The sequence below is a fragment of the Salminus brasiliensis genome, chromosome 9 (genome assembly GCF_030463535.1).
Source record: "Salminus brasiliensis chromosome 9, fSalBra1.hap2, whole genome shotgun sequence".
In the NCBI taxonomy this organism is placed as follows: Eukaryota; Metazoa; Chordata; class Actinopteri; order Characiformes; family Bryconidae; genus Salminus; species Salminus brasiliensis.
In genome coordinates, this window is record NC_132886.1 from 41,141,918 (window position 1) to 41,163,004 (window position 21,087).

Here is a 21,087-nt window from a genome sequence, read left to right on the forward strand (position 1 = left end):
ACAGGGCATCCAATCAGAACAGAGATCATTTACATATGGCAGTCTTAAAGGCACAGAGTAATAATAATAATAATAATAATAATAATAAAAATGTAAAGTCTGGGTAGGGAGGCGTCCGCGGTCGCTGCGCCGGAATGCCCCTTTAAGGCCGCCGCCCCGAGTCGTTTGATTAGAGGAGCCGTGGGCGCAGCGTCTCATTACGCTCTTAATCCTGCCTTGGCGTGTTCCCTCCTCTGAAGGGGGGAATCCCCTCGTGCCGATTGGAGCAGGAGGACAATGCAGCCTAAGCTCGGGAAGGGAAGACCCCTCAAACATCCCCTCTGGTGATGCCACCAGAAACCGTCCCTTCAGATTCAGCGTGGGGCGCAGAGTCGCTGCCGTTCACGTTACAGCATCAAAGACGTCTGCAGAACGCGCCGAGCCAGCGTCCGCGTGAGCCGGATCTCCTTACAGCCCGGGAATACCTTAAAGGGCCCGACCCAAGGAAAACCCACTTCCCTACTGCTCACTTCATCAGGTGTCGAGATCGGTGAAGCCTCTCTCTGTCCCTGTCCTCACACTAAAGCCTGTCCTCACACTAAAGCCTGTCCTCATACTAAACACTGTCCTCACACTGAAGCCTGTCCTCACACTAAACACTGTCCTCACACTAAAGCCTGTCCTCACACTAAAGCCTGTCCTCATACTAAACACTGTCCTCACACTGAAGCCTGTCCTCACACTGAAGCCTGTCCTCACACTAAACACTGTCCTCATACTAAACACTGTCCTCACACTAAACACTGTCCTCACACTAAACACTGTCCTCACACTGAAGCCTGTCCTCACACTAAACACTGTCCTCACACTAAACACTGTCCTCATACTAAACACTGTCCTCACACTAAACAATGTCCTCATACTAAACACTGTCCTCACACTAAACACTGTCCTCACACTAAACACTGTCCTCATACTAAACACTGTCCTCACACTAAACACTGTCCTCACACTAAACACTGTCCTCATACTAAACACTGTCCTCACACTAAACAATGTCCTCATACTAAACACTGTCCTCACACTAAACACTGTCCTCACACTGAAGCCTGTCCTCACACTAAACACTGTCCTCACACTAAACACTGTCCTCACACTAAAGCCTGTCCTCACACTAAAGCCTGTCCTCACACTAAACACTGTCCTCACACTAAAGCCTGTCCTCACACTAAAGCCTGTCCTCACACTAAACACTGTCCTCACACTAAAGCCTGTCCTCACACTAAACACTGTCCTCAAACTAAACAATGTCCTCACACTAAACACTGTCCTCACACTAAACACTGTCCTCACACTAAACACTGTCCTCAAACTAAACAATGTCCTCACACTAAACCCTGTCCTCACACTAAACACTGTCCTCACACTAAACACTGTCCTCACACTAAACACTGTCCTCAGATTAAAGCCTGTCCTCAAACTCAGGACAGTGTCTTTAACACAGGTATCATTTATTTACATTATGTACAGGTTGAAGATCCTGTCTATGTCTATGTTTTTTCTCAAAGAGAAAAAAAGGAAACAGACAAAAATGTAAGCGCTTCGGTTAGTAATGCTAATGTCGCTAACGGTGAATGAGAGCGAATGGTCACCGATTAGCATTATTTAAATGACATCATACAGACTAATGGCTAATGGTGTCTATTTATGGTACCCGTAGCGTTTATGGCTGAACCTAAAAACGTTCAAATATGAGCTGCAAAGGTTCTAGATAAGTGCTGCCTGGTTGTAGGTTTCCCTGATAAAATAGGGGTTTAGGTTCAGCTGCTTCCAGACTGGCGCTAATCATTTGTGTAGACTTCTTCCAGGCCCTGCATGCAAGTGTATTTGTGTGTTTAGGTACTGTGTGTGTGTGTGTGTGTGTGTGTGTGTGTGTGTGTCCTTGGTCTTGGCTCGTTTGCTGCTCTTCATTGTTGTCCAGATGCGCAGTGGCAGGGTGACCTTGCGAAGCCTCCTGAGTGTATGTGAATGTGTGTGTGTGTAAGAGAGTGTGTGTGTGAGAGAGTGTGTGTGTGAAAGAGAGAGAGTGTGTGTCTGCTTTGCATAATCAGGGCTGATGTAATGCAGAAGCGTCCGAAACGTCTTCAGAGAGATCTGACATCATCTGTTCTGCGGCCGCTAAGTTCAGCTCTGCAGCAGAGCCGCAGCGTGGCCTCCGCTAGCCGGGGTGTGAAGGACACCGCGCCGGGCAGCAGCTCTGACCGGGAGACCAGTTCGGCCCAAAGTCTGAATCACGCGGTTCTGCCCTTCACTCAGAACCCCGAGAACTCGGGCTCTCTATTCATTAGCCTCACAGCTAGCCTCACAGCTAGCGCTGAACCCGGGCTGACCCTCCTCCAGGCAGTACTTGCTCAGATTAGCAGCTAGCATTTCTAATGGCTGTTCTTGGATCGTCACCGGCTACGCTAGCTACTTCTAACATGGTTATCTTTACAGGACAAGAGTGTAGGTTTCTAATAAAGTGGCCAGAGAGGAAGGACAAGAGTGCGGGTTTCTAATAAAGTGGCCAGAGAGGAAGGACAAGAGTGCGGGTTTCTAATAAAGTGGCCAGAGAGGAAGCACAAGAGTGTAGGTTTCTAATAAAGTGGCCAGAGAGGAAGCACAGGACTGTGGGTTTCTAATAAAGTGGCCAGAGAGGAAGGACAAGAGTGCGGGTTTCTAATAAAGTGGCCAGAGAGGAAGGACAAGAGTGCGGGTTTCTAATAAAGTGGAGGAAAGGGGTGTGTCTGGTTTTCTCGGCTGTTTGGGTTCTTCTTACAGATGCACGTAGAACGTCCTGACAGATCAGCCCGGTCCTGACAGATCAGCCCGGTCCTGACATTTCCTGCTGCTCCGTTTGGTTGGAGGGCTCAGACTTTCCCTAAACGTCAAAGACTGAGGAAAGACCTGGAGCACACCTGCCCACCCCGCCCCCCTCCCGTCACTCTCTCTCTCTCTCTCTCTCTCTCTCTCTCTGAGAGGGACGTCTTCATCAGCCGCTGGTAGACAGGGCGGGATGTGAAGGTCTTAATCAGGCTGGTTTTGATCAAAGTGATCGGCAGCTGCTCGCCGGCTCTCGCTGAGTCGGATGAAAGATTGAGTTTTTATTGCACGCCAGTAACGCTGTAACACTGAGCTAATTGCTGCTGCTCTGCCTGTGTGTGTGTGTGTGTGTGTGTGTGTGTGTGTGCACGTGTCCCCCGAGGCTCTGCAAACCGATCCCAGCCTTTGAGGAGTGCGCAAGTGACAGCAGTGAAGCGAGAGGCGGAGAAAATGAGGGATAAAAAAAAAGAAGCTAACTAAGACTGAGGTCTGCGGTTTTCCTGGAGAACCCCTCTCTGGATTTGCCCCTCACACTGTTGCCCTGGAGACACACACACACTCTCTCTCTCTCTCTCACACACACACACACACACACACATGCGCATGCGCATGCTCTCTGCCTCATTCCCAAACATACATCATCCTCCTCCCTTTAGAAGCAGCTTAATGAAAGTGGCCGGTGAGTGGCAGCATAAGAAACTAGGTGTTTCTAATAAAGTGGCAAGCGAAGAAGGACAAGAGTACGGGTTTCTAATAAAGTGGCCAGAGAGGAAGGACAAGAGTGTAGGTTTCTAATAAAGTGGCCAGAGAGAAAGGACAAGAGTACGGGTTTCTAATAAAGTGGCCAGCAAGGAAGAACGGACGAGTGCAGGTTTCTAATAAAGTGGCAACGAAGAAGGACAAGAGTACGGGTTTCTAATAAAGTGGCCAGCAAGGAAGGACAGTAGTGTGGGTTTCTAATAAAGTGGCCAGGGAAAAAGGACCAGACTGTGGGTTTCTAATAAAGTGGCCAACAAATAAGGACGAGTGCGGGTTTCTAATAAAGTGGCCAGTGAGGAAGGACAGTAGTGTGGGTTTCTAATAAAGTGGCCAGGGAAAAAGGACCAGACTGTGGGTTTCTAATAAAGTGGCCAGTAAGAAAGAACAAATGTGGGTTTCTAATAAAGTGGCCAGTGAGGAAGGACAGTAGTGTGGGTTTCTAATAAAGTGGCCAGGGAAAAAGGACCAGACTGTGGGTTTCTAATAAAGTGGCCAACAAATAAGGACGAGTGCGGGTTTCTAATAAAGTGGCCAGTGAGGAAGGACAGTAGTGTGGGTTTCTAATAAAGTGGCCAGGGAAAAAGGACCAGACTGTGGGTTTCTAATAAAGTGGCCAACAAATAAGGACGAGTGCGGGTTTCTAATAAAGTGGCCAGTGAGGAAGGACAGTAGTGTGGGTTTCTAATAAAGTGGCCAGGGAAAAAGGACCAGACTGTGGGTTTCTAATAAAGTGGCCAACAAATAAGGACGAGTGCGGGTTTCTAATAAAGTGGCCAGCGAGGAAGGACAGTAGTGTGGGTTTCTATTAAAGTGGCCAGCGTGTTTCTAATAAAGTGGCCAGGGAAAAGGGACCAGACTGTGGGTTTCTAATAAAGTGTCTGTGTTCTGCTTACTCTGCAGCGCTGATGCAGGTCCTGATGCTGATTTATTTTGTGGGGGTTCTGTTTATTAAAAATAATCACCGTCTTTCTCTCTGTCTTTTTCTGTCCCAAGGTTCAGCCTCCAATTCCCATTTGCAGCCAAATTCCAAGCATCTCTACAAGGAGCTGGACGTCATCCGCAGCCAGAGGCACAAGCTAGGTGAGACTGGATGGAGGCTAGCTTTAGCTTTTAGCCGCCACGGTGGTGTCCTCACGCTGGACAACAGCGTTGGTGCTTGCCGTTAGCTTTCATCCAAGCTGCAAGTTCTTATTGCGTCCTCAAGTGGGCGCTGATCTAGGCGTGTTGAGGCCAGGGCGCTGTGAGTTAGAGTGATATTATGGGATTGGTAGTAACTCCACCCTCGGTGGCCTGTATGACATCACAGGGCAGGCAAACGAAGCTAATTCGCCTCCAAATGCAAATGGCTTTGATTTGTTGATTTGGGAAGCGGCCAGCTGGGCTTCTGTTGTGTAGTCTTAATTATCTACGCCGCTGCGTTTTTGGGCGATTATAAATGACTCCAGTCAGACGGAAAGTTGGACGGGGACGAGGCCACAAAGGCACTTAGGATATTGGACGGGTGAGGAGAGCTTTATTGTGGCTGCTTCTCCGAGTGAGGTCATTTTGGCGCGGGCGGGGAAGGCGGCCGAGGCGGCTGCCAGGCAGGACCTGCGTCAGAAAGGGACGGACAGGAGCGCTCGGGATGATGGACGTGGGGGTGGATGAGGAAATTCAGCCCAAAGCCTCTGTAACTCTGTAAGCCTCTGTGCACCCCTCTGGAGGTGTACAGGGGTGCACAAACTTTTGCACATGGCTGTGTGTTCACCTATTCAGCCTACAGCAGTTTGGCTCCGCCCACTGAAGTTATAAAGGAGCGCTTCAGGCAGGATTGCTTTTTACCTGAAGAACGATACACGGCAACCAATCAGAACAGAGCTCATTTACATATATCAGTCTTAATGGCACGGTAACAGAAACGGCCTGCTCTGGAGACTCAGACTCTCATCTGTACTCCAGATCTGCTCTTCCTGTCTCTTTTTATTTTATGTAATTTATGTAGTGGTTTAACTAATTAATCAATCAATCAATCAATCGATTAATTCATGAATGATATATTTTTCTGGATAGAGAGGAAGAAGAAGGCCTCGGCTTGGGAGAAGAATCTTCTTTACCCAATCGTGATGTTGATTCTGCTTGCTGGCACGGTGCGTATGAACCTTGTGTAATGATGATGATGATGTAATTAATTGTAATTGTAATTATTAGATACTAATACTGTATTTAAGACGAGCATCAGTTTATTTATGTGTCAGAGTATCATCATAGATACAACACTGTATTTAAGTTACAGTGGTACTGTCATTACAGTACCGTAATTACATGCTGTATTTAAGTGTTACTATCGGCACTGATATCATACTGTATTCAAGTATTTTAGGTACAAATTTACTGTAATTACAGCACAGTAATTACGTACCGTATTTACTGAAATGATACTATGGTGCTGTAATTATTTTATGTACTGAAGAGTCAGTATAAACACTGATGCAATACTGTGTTTAAGTCTAAAAGTTACAGTGGTACTGTAATTAGAGTACAGTAATTACATATTGTATTTAGGGGGTCGTATCAGCACTGAAATGAGCCTTTTTTATGTTTAAAAGTTACAGTGGGACTGTAATTACAGTACAGTCATTATAAACTGTATTTAGGTGTCAGTATGAACACTGATATTGAACACAAAACTGTAAATAAGTACTTCAGTTACAGTGGTAATGTAATTACAGTATAGTAATGACATACTGTATTTAGGTGGCGGTATCAGGACTGATACAGTACTGTATTTAAGTTGCAATGCTACTGGTGTTAAAGTACAGTAATTACATAGTGTATTTGTGAGTCGGGATCAGCCCTGATACCAGTACTGATACTTTATGGAAGTATTTATTTAAGTTATTGTATTTTAAGGTACTGTAATTACAGTACAGTCATTATAAACTGTATTTAAGTGTCAGTATGAACTCTGATACAATTCTGTAAATAAGTACTTCGGTTACATTGGTAATGTAAGTACAGTGCAGTCATTACATACTGTATTTATGTGTCCGGATCAGCCCTGATACCAGTACTGATACTTCTTGGAAGTTTGTAAGTTAAAGTGGTACTGTAATTACAGTACAGTAATGACATATTGTATTTAGGTGGTGGTATCAGGACTGATACAGTACTGTATTTAAGTATTTAGGTTAAAGTGGTACTGTAATTACAGTACAGTAATGACATATTGTATTTAGGTGGTGGTATCAGGACTGATACAGTACTGTATTTAAGTATTTAGGTTAAAGTGGTACTGTAATTACAGTACAGTAATGACATATTGTATTTAGGTGGTGGTATCAGGACTGATACAGTACTGTATTTAAGTATTTAGGTTAAAGTGGTACTGTAATTACAGTACAGTAATGACGTATTGTATTTAGGTGGTGGTATCAGGACTGATACAGTACTGTATTTAAGTATTTAGGTTAAAGTGGTACTGTAATTACAGTACAGTAATTACATGTTGTATTTAAGTGTATTAAGTGTATTAAGTGTATTGGTCCTGAACGCCGGCTCTCACTGTTGCAGGCGATCTCTGTCTTCCTGGTGGCTCTGAACATCCTGTACCTACTTGTGGACGAAACGGCTCTGCCCAAAGGATCAGCGGTAAGAACCAGCGGAACCGCAAACGAGCCGGGGTGGACACAAACCTGCAAAGATCTTCACCGGCCGTGATGTTTTGTTCTGCCTTTTTTTTGCGCCCTGCTAAATGCACTTGCACACACACACACACACACACACACAGGTTTTAAATGTTTTACGCATAAGGAATTCACATTGTTGACAAATCAAATTCCGGTTATGCTCAGGTGCAGTCGGAGAGCAGAAGGTAGAGATGGGTATCACTGGGCCAGCGTTTGATGTTTGGCGGCAGAGGCATGGCGAAGTGTGTGTGTGTGTGTGTGGTGTGTGTTTGCAGTTTGCAGTGTGCAGCTCCATTCATAGCCACTCACGTGTGAGATGATGATGATGGACTCTCTGTACTCTGGATGCAGATTATCTCACCTGGTGTGTGTGTGTGTGTGTCTTAGGTTTGCAAATGTAGCCCAAATGTAGCCTGGTGGAATGGAAGGTTATGTATACCAATTAGCATAATGCTAACTGCACGTCTGAATGCATACTCTGTTAGCCTCCTTTCACCCTGTTGGACTGTGGGTGGTTCTGTGGGGGTTCTCAGCTCTGCCGTGACGCTGACTGACATGCTGGTGAGTGTGTTAGTGTGTGTTGTGCTGGTGGTCCTGTACTATCTGGAGCCCCTCTGACACAGCAGCAGATCCTGTAAATCCTATAAGGTGTGAGGTGGGCGGGCGGGGCGGGACGCTCTATGAGCATCAGTGAGCCTTGGGTACTCATGCAGAGGCTAGGACCACTGCATACCGGACTGAACATGATGTTCTGACCCAGTCATTGTCTAGAACATCACAGTCTGGTTCTTCTTGGTCAAAGTGTCTCAGATTGTCTCTCACATTTTTCCACCTTCATCACCTTCCAGAACTGACCGTTCTCTCCCTGCCTAGAGATCCACCCCCCGACAGGAGCCGCTGGACCCAGATCAGTGTCTTTTACATCAGCCGTCGATGGTACTAATGTTCTGGCCAATTTGGTGTCTCCTCCCGCTGTCTCCTCCCGTCTGACCTCACCTGTCGCTTCCTCGTGCTGTAGGTGTAGGTGTGTATGTTGGTGCATGTGAGCACCCACCCCCTCCTCATCACGGAGGCTACGGATCTTGTTTCGTCCGCCATGTCTCTCACACACACACACTCTCTCTCTCTCTCTCTCTCTCTGTCTCACTCGTCCGTACCCCCTCCGCATTCCAATTATTTGATTAGCGGATCTTTGCCTTGGCATGAACGACGCATGCCTGAAATCCCCCCAATTAGGCTTGTCCCGGCGGCGGGGAGACGGAGGGCCCTCCTGACAGCCCTCTGAATGGTTCATGCATTTGATGAGCTGGACTCGTGCCACACTTCACATCTCACACACTGCCACTGTGCGTTAGTGTAAGTGTGTGTGTGTGTATGTGTGTGGTTGCAGGTTGGAGCGGTCACCCTGTAGAAGGATCGATAGAAGTCCTCAGTGATGTTCTGCATTGACACACACACACACACACACACACACACACACACACAGGCCCAGGCAGAGTGAGGGTGATTGTGGTAAATGTGGTAATGAGGTCTAATGGGCGACCACTTATGACATTAAACCGTCCGGCGCTCCATCACTGAGGCCGCAGTAAAAGTCCGGTCAGTGTCTCCCAGCGGGTCCAGAGTTATGGCTCCCGTGAGGAACAGTCGTATTAATGAGCATCAAGCTTTCTAACCCACCTCCAGCTCGTCCCGCCGAGCAGAGAGACAGACAGAGAGAGAAAGAGAGAGAGAGACGGGTACGGTTTATGAATTTCAGGGAGTCCTATTCTATTGGCACCATGCTGCCTAATGCCAGGCTAGAGGGGTATAAAGCCCCCAGCATTGAGAAGCTGTGGAGCAGTGGAGGAACTGTGTTCTCTGGAATGATGGTGGTGGAGCTCCATCCAGTACTTTTGGGGATGATGAGGTGGGGTGGTGATCATCATCCAACATCAAACACCACTCTTGTTGCTGAATGCAGTCAATCAAATCCTCACAGCAATGCTCCTCCTCCAAAATCTAGGCGAAAGTCTTCTTCTCTGGACAGTAGAGTAGGACAAAAGCAGGATCAGCTCTTTTTAACAGCCTTGATTTCAGAAGAAACAGTGAACAATGAGCCAGTGTCCCAATACTTTTGTCAGTGTAGTGTGTGTGTGTGTGTATATAGTATGTGCTGTTGTGTATACTGTTAGTTGTGAATGCTGCAGGTCTGTGTGTGTTCTGCTCTCCGGCTGTAAACGTAGAACCGCTCTTCCTTCTCTTTCTTTCTTTTCTTTTTTTTTTTTTTTGTTTGAACACCTGTCCACATACTGCGCGCGAGAGCGGCGGCGAATCTGAAAAACATCTTTCATCTGTCTCTATTCAGTCCTCCTGGCTGTGCGTCTGTCCTCGGAGGCGATGCCGGGGAACGTTGCTAATCTCAGCTTTATGCGTTTGATTTCCTCATAATGGCGCTCAAACAGAACATCTCCAAATATTTGTCCTGTTTTTTTTTTTTTTTTTTTTTTTTGCCTGATTATTTCTTCTCCTCCGCTGCCTGGAGCGACGGGGAGTCCAGCCCGCAGCCGTGTTTAGATTACACAGCTTTATCTGTAACAGGAACCGTTATAACAGGCCCTGTGGAGGAAAAAAAAAAAAAAAAAAAAAACCTGAGCGTGTTTACGCTCGGGTCGCCTCGGGCCAGAACCGCGGGACGTGTCTCGTTACAAATTAGCTGTAGTTTATGTGCAGAAGTCCATTCATGCAGTAAGGCTTTAAATACCTGTTCATTGTAGCCTTTATTCCCTCTGTGAGGCAACATGCAGGTTACACACACTCCAGCACAGAAGCACACAGCAGGCCACAGTCAGCACAGCGTTGCTGTAGCGGGCCGGCCTTGAGGAGGCTATTTCGCTGACTGACTGACCATCATATAAACGATCTGCAAGATCTAGAAGTGATGTATTCTGGTACTGAAGGTCTGAGGACTACAGTTAGCCACAAAGCTAGCAGGTATCTGAGTCTCAGGTGAGCTGCGGTTTAGCATCTTTTCCGCGGCGACCGCCAGCCTGGCTTCATCCCCCATCAGTGCCACGGCCTTAGCATTGCTACTGCGTTGTTAGCCCCGCTACCACACCGGCCTTGCCAAGCTTCACTGCCGGCCTCGCCACCGCGTCGTTTGTACCGCTACCATACCAAAGCATCGCTACTACGCCGTGTACTTAGTAACTGTACCACACCGGCCTTGCCAAGCTTCACTACAGGGCTGACCTCTGGTCTCGCCCAGCATCGCTACAGGATCGTTAGCACAGCTACCACAACGGCCTTGACCTGCTTCGCCCAGCACTGGCCTCGCCCAGCATCGCTACCGCGCCGTTAGTACCACTACCATCTCGGCCTCTCCAAGCTTCACTACAGCACCGAGCACTGGCCTCGTCCAGCATCGCTACCGCGCCATCGGTACCACTACCACACTGGCCTCGCCAAGCTTCACTACAGCGCCGACCACTGGCCTCACCCAGCATTGCTACAGGATCGTTGGCACCGCTACCAAACCCGCCTTGCCAAATGTTACTACCACGCCGAGCGCTGGCCTCGCCCAGCATCGCTACCGCGCCGTTAGTACCACTACCACCTCGGCCTCTCCAAGCTTCACTTCAGTGCCGACCACTGGCTTCATCCCCCATCGGTACCACAGCCTTAGCATCGCTCCTGCCTCGTTAGCCCGCTACCATACCGGCCTCATCCCCCATTGGTAACGCAGGGCTTAGCATCGCTAACATCGCTTAGTCACTACTGCTGAAACCACCAGCCTCGCCCAGCATCGATATCCCCACATTAGCATCGCTAATGCACAGTTTAAAAAGAGGACGTCTGGAAAAAGAGGACGTCTGGTCCCCCTAGTAAACACGCAGCACTAATATAGATGCTGAAACCGAGCAATTGGCTCTTAATAACACTGTAAATCTCTCTCTCTCTCTCTCTCTCTCTCCCTCCCTCTCTCTCCCTCTCTCGTTCTTCAGGATCCAGACATCGGCACTGCGTCCCTGTCCACCTTTGGCGTCGTCCAGGCAGTGGTTGAAATCATCCTGATGATGTATCCTTACCTCCACACTGCTGACCTGTCCCCAGAGCTGAGCTGAGCTGAGGGAGGGAGGGAGTTATAGCAGCAGTGAGAAACGTACAGAGGAGCTAATAATGATAAGATCAATACATTTATAAATACTGTCCAATAAATCCAATAAATATTGGAAAGGTGAGGAGAGCGCTGACCTTAACTGGACTGTAGTTACCTGATGGTTTCCTCCGTGGTGGGCTTCTACAGCCTCCGCATCTTCCAGGGGCTCACACCCAGGCAGGACGACACCACCATGACCACGGTAAAACACACACACACACACACACCTGAAGGATGGATTGATTGATTGGTTGCGTGGATGGATTAAAGGTTGTACTGATGATAGATTGGAGTATTGATTGATTGATGAATGGATAAGTGTAATTGATTGATTGATTGATGTATTTTAGGATTGATTCATTTTGTTATTCTTGTAGATCATTGGCTGCTCTGTGTCCATCCTGGTCCTGAGCTCTGCATTGCCAGTCATGTCCCGAACGCTCGGTAAGTGTTTGTGTGTGTGTGTGTGTGTGTGGGTGTGCGGCAAAGACTCCTACACACTGCCTGTAACATACACAAACACACACACTAACACATATTACATGTCACAACGTTCTAAACGATATCTAGAATCTAGAACCTCACTATGTTTCACGCTAACATATCGGCTTCTGTACACACGTTAGTGTGCAGGGAGCCGGAGGTTCTCAAGGAGAACCAGGGTTCCACTCTGCTGCAGCTTATCCAGGGTCTCCCAGTGGACGCCTACAATCTACAAGCTACAATCACAGGTTCTGTCGAAGTGCTGTACGGCAGGGCGGGGACAGCTGGGCTCCAGCCTGACCCGCTGCGGACGGGTCAGAGGGTTCGTGCAGATCGTTCCAGCTCTTTCTTCAGTCCGAATGAGCCTCGTCACGGATCGCAGCCATAGTTCATCGGTCGGGTCGATCGCAGACCTGATCTGCAGAACCTCGAGAGAAGATAAATCTCGAGGAGTGTCAGTCTGAAGAATGGCCATGCGGGCTGGATATCGAGGCTGCTGACCACAGATACGATGCCATTTATCAGCTGTCAGGATCACGCCTGGAGAGGAGATGGCCGGCGGAGGATCAGCATCGATCCAGATGTGTGCTAACTCGTCCCTTTCACCATTCCCCCCTCTCACTCACTCTCACATCACATCCAGCCTTCGTCTGGCAACATCTCCTCTGAGCTCCACTCAGAATAGTGTGTGAATGGGCGGGGCTAAACTGCTGCAGGCTGAATAGGCGGATATATGTAAATAGGTTGGGGGGTTTTATGACATCAACCGCTAACATTGCTGATGCTGATGTCTCCTCTCTTGGCAGGAATCACCAGGTTTGACCTGTTGGGGGATTTTGGCCGTTTTAACTGGCTGGGAAACTTCTACATCGTCCTGTCCTACAACCTCCTGTTCGCCGTGGTGACCACGCTCTGTCTGGTGCGAAAGTTCACCTCAGCTGTGAGGGAGGAGCTCCTGAAAGCTCTGGGTAATCATCCTCCTCTGCCTTTAACTGCACCTCTTCATGTCTTCTCCTGCCACAACAGCACACACCTGAAGATGTTAAGGCCTTTACACACTCACACCACTGTTTAAGCGGCTGATGGCCTTGATTGTGCTTGATTTTGGGAGCCATATGCTAGCCATCCTTAGGAATTTGCGAAGGCTTTAATCTGCAGATCAGGCAAAACCAATAAAAGCAAACAGGAACGGAGGTTAAACGTAAGTATTTGGACACAGCCCAGAGTTCAGGAGAGCAGAATTGAATGCACAGCTCTCCCAATCAGTTAGAGATGATTCTGGTGCTAAAGACAAAGTTTTATTCCAGCCCATTGTTTTGGTTGTTGACATGCAAATGTATAACTTAATCGGTGGGCGTATATGAACAAGTAATAACAAACAAAACATTATAAATAAACCAGCCCAAATTAAAAAAGATGAAATTAAGATTAAATTAGGATTCAAGATTCAAGAGTTTTATTGTGACATGCACAGTAAACAGGCTGGTAAATTCTTAGGCGATAATAAAATAATAAAAATAGAATTAATATATCAAAATGAGTTAAAAATTTAAATTATTATAGATTAAATTATATTATATTATTGTATTCAATTATTATTTTATCCATCTGTCTGCTAAATATAACATAATACTAATTTATAGTAATTAAATTTACAAAAAATAGACCAGTTAGATTTTGATACAACCAAAACTAAATTATAAAATATATAATTTAGTAATATTAATAATAATTATATATTTCATTTTAACCAAACAAAATTGAACCCAAATTTTCAAACAAAAGAAAAGTTCGTTCAACTAAGTGTCATTAAACTAAAATGAAGCTAAATAAACAAAAACAGTTAAAATAATAAAGTAAACTGACAAAAAAAGGTAAAAAAAATTAAAAATAATAATTTAATAATAATGTAAAATGATTAATATTAATAAACTATTAAGTAAATATTTCAAATCAAGTGTTTGTCAGTGAGGAAAAATGTATTTGTAGAAGAAAATAAACAGCATCTGATTTTCACCGTCCGAGGATTCAAGCTCGGTGTGAAAGTTCTGATCAGTTCTCTAAATATTTAAATTCAGATATTGATCTGCTGCTTGGTGTGTAAAGGCCGTCAGGGTTGAGCTCTGAGGATTAGGTTTAGGTTTTAGTTGAAGGTTCGAGTGAGTGTGGTGGGGAGAGGGGAAAAGGGGGGGGGGATTCAGTGCCCATCCTCGTCTTAGTATTTCACTCCCTGCCTCCCTGCTCACCTCCAGCCTCCAGCCTCTCCATATCTGTCCGTCCGCTGTTAGCTTTCTCTGCCGGCATGTCACTGATATGGTGTGTGTCACACATACACACACATTCACACACACACGCCCTGTCTGGAGGCTCCCAGACAGATGAATCCTCTGAAACTGAATGTATTTCCAGAGAGAGATTGCTCTGGTCCGCGGTGTGACGCAGCTTTGACAGCACCAATTTGTCTGAAGGTCCTGCAGCTCCTTTAATAAGGCCTTTCTCTTATCTCCCTCGCTTTCAGGTCTGGATAAATTGAACCTGTCAAACAGCCCCACAGAGCCGGAGTCAGGAAAACTCGCCGCCAACGGACATCAGAAAACTCTCTGAGACGTGCACCCCCCCAACACACACACACACACACACACACACACACACATATCTCGAGTTTGGGGTGTTTACCAGTACAGGAGGGGCGGCGGTCTCGAAGTTCTGCAAAGTAAGTAAAGAAAGTGAGAAGAAGATTCCAGAAAGAAGTGGCGCATATGAAGATCTCCACCCCCACCCCAGGAGAAGGATCACCACACCAAGAGTGTGACCGGTCCCCATCCGGTCAGACTGTATTGTGTTCTGTTGGTTCTGCGGAGGTCCGAGAACTGGGGGCGCTGCAGATGTTCTGTACAGTTTTTCCTGAAGCTGCGGTGCACATCCGCTCACGTCTTCTGTCCTGTCAGTTCCTTCCCCACACACTCAAAGAGCCTTCCGACTGCACTCCTGTGCGACCACACCTTCACCTCCACCTTCACCCTCACCCTTCTTTTTCACAGAGGTGGTTGATTGAGGTCCGGTGGTTGGGGCGTTCTGAAACGCTTAATGCTGAAAAATGCTCAACGTTAGCTTCATGTGCTAAAACAGCGACCTACGTTGTGAGCGCTTCCTGCTGTCCAAAAGATCTTGAACCTGTGATCTAAAAATTAAGTAAGTAATGATTTTTCCCCCAACTGATCAGCCATAACATTAGTACCACCTGCCTAATAATGTGTAGGTCCCCCTCGAGATGACGCAACACCTTGGACCTATCAAGGCATAAGGCCTCTGAAGGTGTCCAGCTGTGGTATCTAGCCCCTTTAAGATCCTTGAAGTGCTGTAAGTTGTGAGGTGGACGGGGCCTACATGAGCGTCCATGACCCCGGTTGTCCTTCCTCGGAGGACTTTTGGTAGGAGCTGACCACTGCATACCGGACTGAACACCCCACAAGACCGGGAGATGTTCTGACCCAGTCAAAGTGTCTCAGATTCTTACACTTGTCCATTTTTCCTCCTTCAGCACCTTCAGCACCCTCAAGAACTGACCGTTCTCTCGCTGCCTGATGGATCCACCCCCTAGACACTTTCATTTTGTTAGGATAAACAATGTTATTTACTGAACCTGTCAGTGGTGCTAATGTTATGGCTGATCGGTATAGCAGCAGCCCCGCCCCCTCTTAGAAACATAAGGAAAAAGCCTAGCGTAGCTTAACGAACTCTAATGTTCTCCAACACATCACTAGTCATAAAGAATAACCTATAATCTATAATCTAAAAATGATGTAATGATTTTTTATTTAATCTTTTTTCCGTTAATTGTTTTCTTCCATAGATGCTTGTTATAAGGGAAAAGTTTACCTAGAGAGCTAAAATCATAGAAACATTATTATTATTATTATTATATATTATATCTAATATGTAAACCCTGTATTTCTCCAGCATATCACTGACCGTGAGCCTCCTCTCAACCTATAACCTCAAAATGCCAAAATCATTTATATTTATGATTTTCATAATTTTTATAGAAGCTTTTCTTCCATAATAACAGAAGGTAAAAGCTTGGTAATAAGCTAAAATGATGCCCCATGAACATATTCTGTTTGTGAGTCCTTTAAATTTCTCAAAAGGCAAATCTAGAACGTCAAAATTACCAATAAACTAAACAAGCTTTGATGTTTTAACATGGCAAAATAAGCAAAAATGATGACCAACGAACACCAAATTCCTCTTAACTGAATTCGTATATATATGAAACATATCATAACATAGCTCAGTGAACAAAAATGACAACCAATGAACACCAAAGGTCTTGAACATGTGACCTTTCCATTTCCATTTTCAAAGGATGAACTGGTCATCTGTAGGTGTAGTAGAAATTCCTACATAAAGCTGTAAGGCTCAAAAACTGGGAAAACGCAGGGTCACCAAGCTCGCCGCTAGACCTTAGCGATCTGTATTTCTGAAGAAAAATAGAATGTGAAAATGCTGCGATCAATTTTACGATTTCCTTCCATAGAATCGTAGGTAAGGAAAAGACTTATGGTAGCTTCATGAGCTGAAACGATGACTTACGAACACCTCTGTTCTCAACCCCGTTACAGCTCATGAACGCTCTCCAAAAGTCGAATCTGAAATCTAATAATCAAACACAAGTTAATGAAAGCTTATCAATTCACATCAGAGGTGAGACCCACACTCTCGCGGCAGTTATGGCTAATCAATCAGACGAGTTTGCTGTTTATAAGCTGAGAATGGAGCAGAAATGAAACGTGGGCGTTTTTTTAGATCACAGTTGGATCTTTTGGGCAGTTTCGAGAACCATGGCGGTCCCAGATCACGGTTTTCGCACATTAGGCTCCTCCTTTTTTGGGCCGTTTGCCTAGCGTGCTTAGCGGCTAATCTGACCAGCAGCAGCAATAGTACCGGCTTTTATGCTTCTGTGATGCCTTATAACACTTTCCTTAGAGATGCGTATTATTAAGCAGGCCCTGGGCCGCGACGGGAGCAGGCTTTTCTTCTAAAACGGCCCAGTTCAGGTGTCTGCGAAGCCGGGTTAACGCTGGAAGTGAAATGAGATTAGCTTTTGTATAAACGATTAGCATCTTATTTATCCAGAGAGACGGTCGGATCTGATTCACACAGTTTACTCGCTGTGCCGAAGGCTAATGGCACTGGGCTTAATTGCCAGTAGAGGAGGAATGGGCAGTGGGTCGATTTTGCCCTGCAGAAATATCTTCATAAATCTTGTTAATGTATCTAATATTTCTATATCTATATATTCAATTATTCAACTTATTTCTAAATGTTTTTATTGGCTTATATATTTCAAGACATAATAGTAACAACAAGCTCTAGTTATCAATACTCTTGCATACTGTTGGCAGCTTAAGGTGATCATTTAATAACAATAATAACATCAAATAATCAAATATATTTAAGAAACAAAAAAAACAACAAATGTTCATTGATGTAAAAACTAAAAAAATATTACTTTTTAAGTAAATAACATTTAAATCTGTGACAAATAAACTGAGACAAACAAAAACTATATAAAGGAAAATTGTAAGATAAATATATAAAATAAATATTTCTATAGAAAGTTTCAGTGGCAGATTTTAATGCTGTGATACATAAAAAGATAAAATGGCCTAAAACAAACTAAAAATATCTAGAAATAAGTTGAATAATCGTTCACGTTTCAGATATTTACGATGTTTTCACTTCCAGATCTTTTGTTCCTTATTTTAGCAAAATGATCAACTACATCATCGCTGTCACACAAAAACCTGACAGATGTTCTTTACATTGTATCACTTTCACAGTTTCATGATGAACGGACCAATAGAAACGCTCCAAAATGACCTGGAGTTAAATCTTTTACATGGACTTCCATTGAAAGTTTGTTTTTTTCCTGTAAAGTTGACCTTTTGGAGATAGGAGGTTTTTGTGTGACAGCAATGAAGAACAAATCTTCCTGACTTTTGCTGAAGTATTCAAATTCTTCATGAGACGTGCAGTCGGCAGGCGCAGAGGTCATGTAAAGTAATGTAAAGTAATTTTGTAAAGTATTTCAAAGTAATTCAAAGTAATTGAAGAAGTGTGAACATGACGACTCTTGGTCGTGCACTCCCTGCAAAAATGAGATCTCGGTAAGTGAAAGCGTCTTAAATATTGACCCAGTGTGAGATTTTTTTCTGCAGGAATATTCAAATTTTACATTTTTCATCTGCAGATATTTCCCTTTTTTTATAATACATTTCTCCAGCTGTAAATTACTTAACAGTAGTTCAGATATACGCAGAGGTTAGCCCAACGATTCTGCAGTTCTCTGACCGCAGTGAGAGATATTGAATGTTCAGGTTGGATGTAGGTTGGATGGTGTTTTCCCTCCGGAGGCTCTGACCGGTACACTGAGACCGGTGCAGAACGGCACAGGCTGTGGACACTGGCTGAAACAGGGAAACAGGCCTTAATTCCGCTCTTCGTTTTCAGCTCAAGGTTCCGGATCATTTCTCGTTGGTTCTTGCAGGAGGTTCCTTCTCCGATCCCTTTTCTCGTTTTACAGTGTAAATATGCATATTTCTTTCCCGCCAGAATGTAGATGTGACATACGGGGCGCGTCGGCCTTATGTACAGCGTGTCCACTCGTAGAGCTGTCCGGAGAGCCGGCCGCTCTGCGACTCTGTCGTCTGTTGTCAAAAATTCACCTCTGATGCCTTAAACAGGGGAGGATTTGATAGGCTTTTTTTCTAGTAGTCGTCTCGCGCTGTGTGTGTATGTCTGTGTGTATGTGTGTGTAAGTGTGTAAATGTGTGTGAGAGCGTACATGAGCACCTTTTTATAGACTGATTCACTGTGAACCCTCATGTGACCGTCTCAATATTAAACCAAAGGCAGGCGTTGAGAAGGCCGACTGAAGATCAGCTCAAACGCCGCTGATTTTCCACTAAATTAAACACGGCGGCTCGGTGAACAGTCACTCGCAGCTGGATTCGGTGCGAAATGTTCATTATAGTGTCTGGAATTTCTTTACAGTGGTGGTGAACGGAACCTGTCGCCATGACTACAGCTCAGATACAGCCCATATTTTATTCCCTATCCAAAAAAAACAAAAAAACACCAGTGAAGCTACAATACAAGTCGTCTGAGTTTTATATGGAATGATGATGATGATGATGATGGTAAAACAGTGTATACAGTTTTCTTTAGGGACTACTTTCTGTAGCCGCACTACACCCTAAAGGCAGCATGTATCCCTCCACCATTGTAATGATCTGATTTTAAAAGCAGGTTCTAGAGCCGAACTCTTCTCAGAACTCTGGTAGAACCGTGTCTCAGTCATCAGGCAGCATCCGCTTCCCTTCACCACCAGGTAAAGTTATCTAGAACCGAGCGTTTCCCACCAAACCCCCGCTCCGAATGAGTCTGTTCACATCTCGGCTGTTTAATTATGCAGGTTGTTGGAAGGGAAAGTGGGCGGGGTTTGCCTTTTGAAGGCGTGGTTAGGATTCACATGAGGGACACTGAATTTAAAGGCTGTGAAAAGGTGGAGCGGAGGACAGGGACAGCTCTCGGTCTGGATCTCGCGGCTGTGAATGAAGGACGATCGTTTTGTAATATAATCTGTACAGTATGCAAATTTTTGTTCCTGTTTATTTGCACAAAGAAATTGTCGTTTTTGTATGGAGGCGTTTTCTGGGACGGGCAGTCGCGTCGTCCTGCAGTCGGTCGTCCTGTGTCTCTCGCTGTCTTTCATTAAAAAAACAAAAAACAAAAAAGCCTCGTTCTAAAGGACCACAAATGCTGGCCTGTAGACAGACTGCAATACTGACCCATTCTGTCTCTCCTAGAAGCTGAGGGAGGTCCTGCCTCTGTGCTTTCTGTGTGCCAGTTAGGTTGGGTTTATCAGAGCAGGATATTTACAGTGAATTACACTATACTGTGAAGCAAACAGCGGTCAGTCAGGTGTTATTATTATTATTATTATTATTATTTTGGGTTCATCCTGGTTCATCATCCTTTTAATCATCCTCACAATCCATGATCTTTGAAGCTGAAATAAAGAAATGCTCTCAATGCACATCCAGTGCTGGGGTCTCTGATTTCCCAACAGTTAGCTTGGAGGGGTTCATGTAGCCGTTTAGCAGCAGATTAGTGTAGACTCTCTTTTTTTATTATTATTATTATTATTACTCTTTTTCTAAACTACAAGATGTAGCCAGAGTGTGTGTCCATGTGCCTGCAAACTCACTCTCTATCTCTGGAATAAGCTGAAGGGCAAGTCCACTGATTTGACAGAATTCCTGCCTTGAGAACGGTCATTCAGACTGATTGTTTTGTTTTCTTTACAGTGGGGGTGAATGGAGCCAGTCGCCATGACTACAACACAGATACAGCCCATATTTAATTCACTATCCAAAAAACCCCAAAAAAACACCAGTGAAGTTTTATATGAAATGATGATGATGATGATGATGATGAAGATGATGATGGTAAAACAGTGAATAGAGAATCTCAACTAATGCAGTTTTCTTTAGGGACTACTTTCTGTAGCCGCACTACACCCTAAAAGCAGCATGTATCCCTCCACCATTTTAATGATCTGGTTCTAAAAGCAGGTTCTAGAGCCGAGCTCTTCTCAGAACTCTGGTAGAACAGTGTCTCAGGCATCAGGCAGCGTCTTCATCACCATTAGGTGAAGAACTTTCTGTGAGGAGCTTCTTTTTATTAGAGCTTCAGACGTCTGCTTCCCTTCACCTCCACTGTAGAACCACAGCTCTGACTGGGGGATGTTATCTAGAACCGAGGGTTTCACTCCAAACCCATGGAACCCTCAGTCTGAATGACTGTTTATCTTTTAATTGTTTAATTAGGCAGATGACTTTGAAAAGTGGGTGGGGTTGCCCTTTAAGGGAAGCTCCAGCCTTTGTGTTTGTCCATGTGTGAATGTATTTGTGTTCAGTATTGTATTCTTGTGTGTGTGTGTGTGTGTGTCTGTGTGTGTGTGTGTGTGTGTTTGAGAACCTTGTTTCAGTTTACATTGTACTTTTTCTTTTGGGTTTACAATAAAGTGTGTGATTTTGAGGCTCTGTTGGCGTCGCTGTGTGTCGTGTCTCTCTCTCTGTGTGTGTGTGTGTGTGTGTGTGTGTGTGTGTGTGTGAGTTAGGGTTTAATCAGTGT

At 45.1% G+C, this 21,087-nt stretch overlaps 1 protein-coding gene across 1 annotated transcript in view; it reads left to right on the plus strand.

Annotated features, from left to right (window-relative positions):
* Positions 1–20,991, plus strand: part of lmbr1 (limb development membrane protein 1) — a 43,410-nt gene extending 22,419 nt beyond the window's left edge. The window contains exons 10-17 of the mRNA XM_072688480.1: positions 4,594–4,680; positions 5,650–5,726; positions 7,150–7,227; positions 11,249–11,322; positions 11,515–11,605; positions 11,781–11,847; positions 12,693–12,854; positions 14,405–20,991. Coding sequence (XP_072544581.1) covers positions 4,594–4,680; positions 5,650–5,726; positions 7,150–7,227; positions 11,249–11,322; positions 11,515–11,605; positions 11,781–11,847; positions 12,693–12,854; positions 14,405–14,490 — 722 coding nt within the window. The 3' untranslated portion in view covers positions 14,491–20,991. The remainder of the gene's footprint in view (positions 1–4,593; positions 4,681–5,649; positions 5,727–7,149; positions 7,228–11,248; positions 11,323–11,514; positions 11,606–11,780; positions 11,848–12,692; positions 12,855–14,404) is intronic.
* Positions 20,992–21,087: the final 96 nt, after the last annotated feature.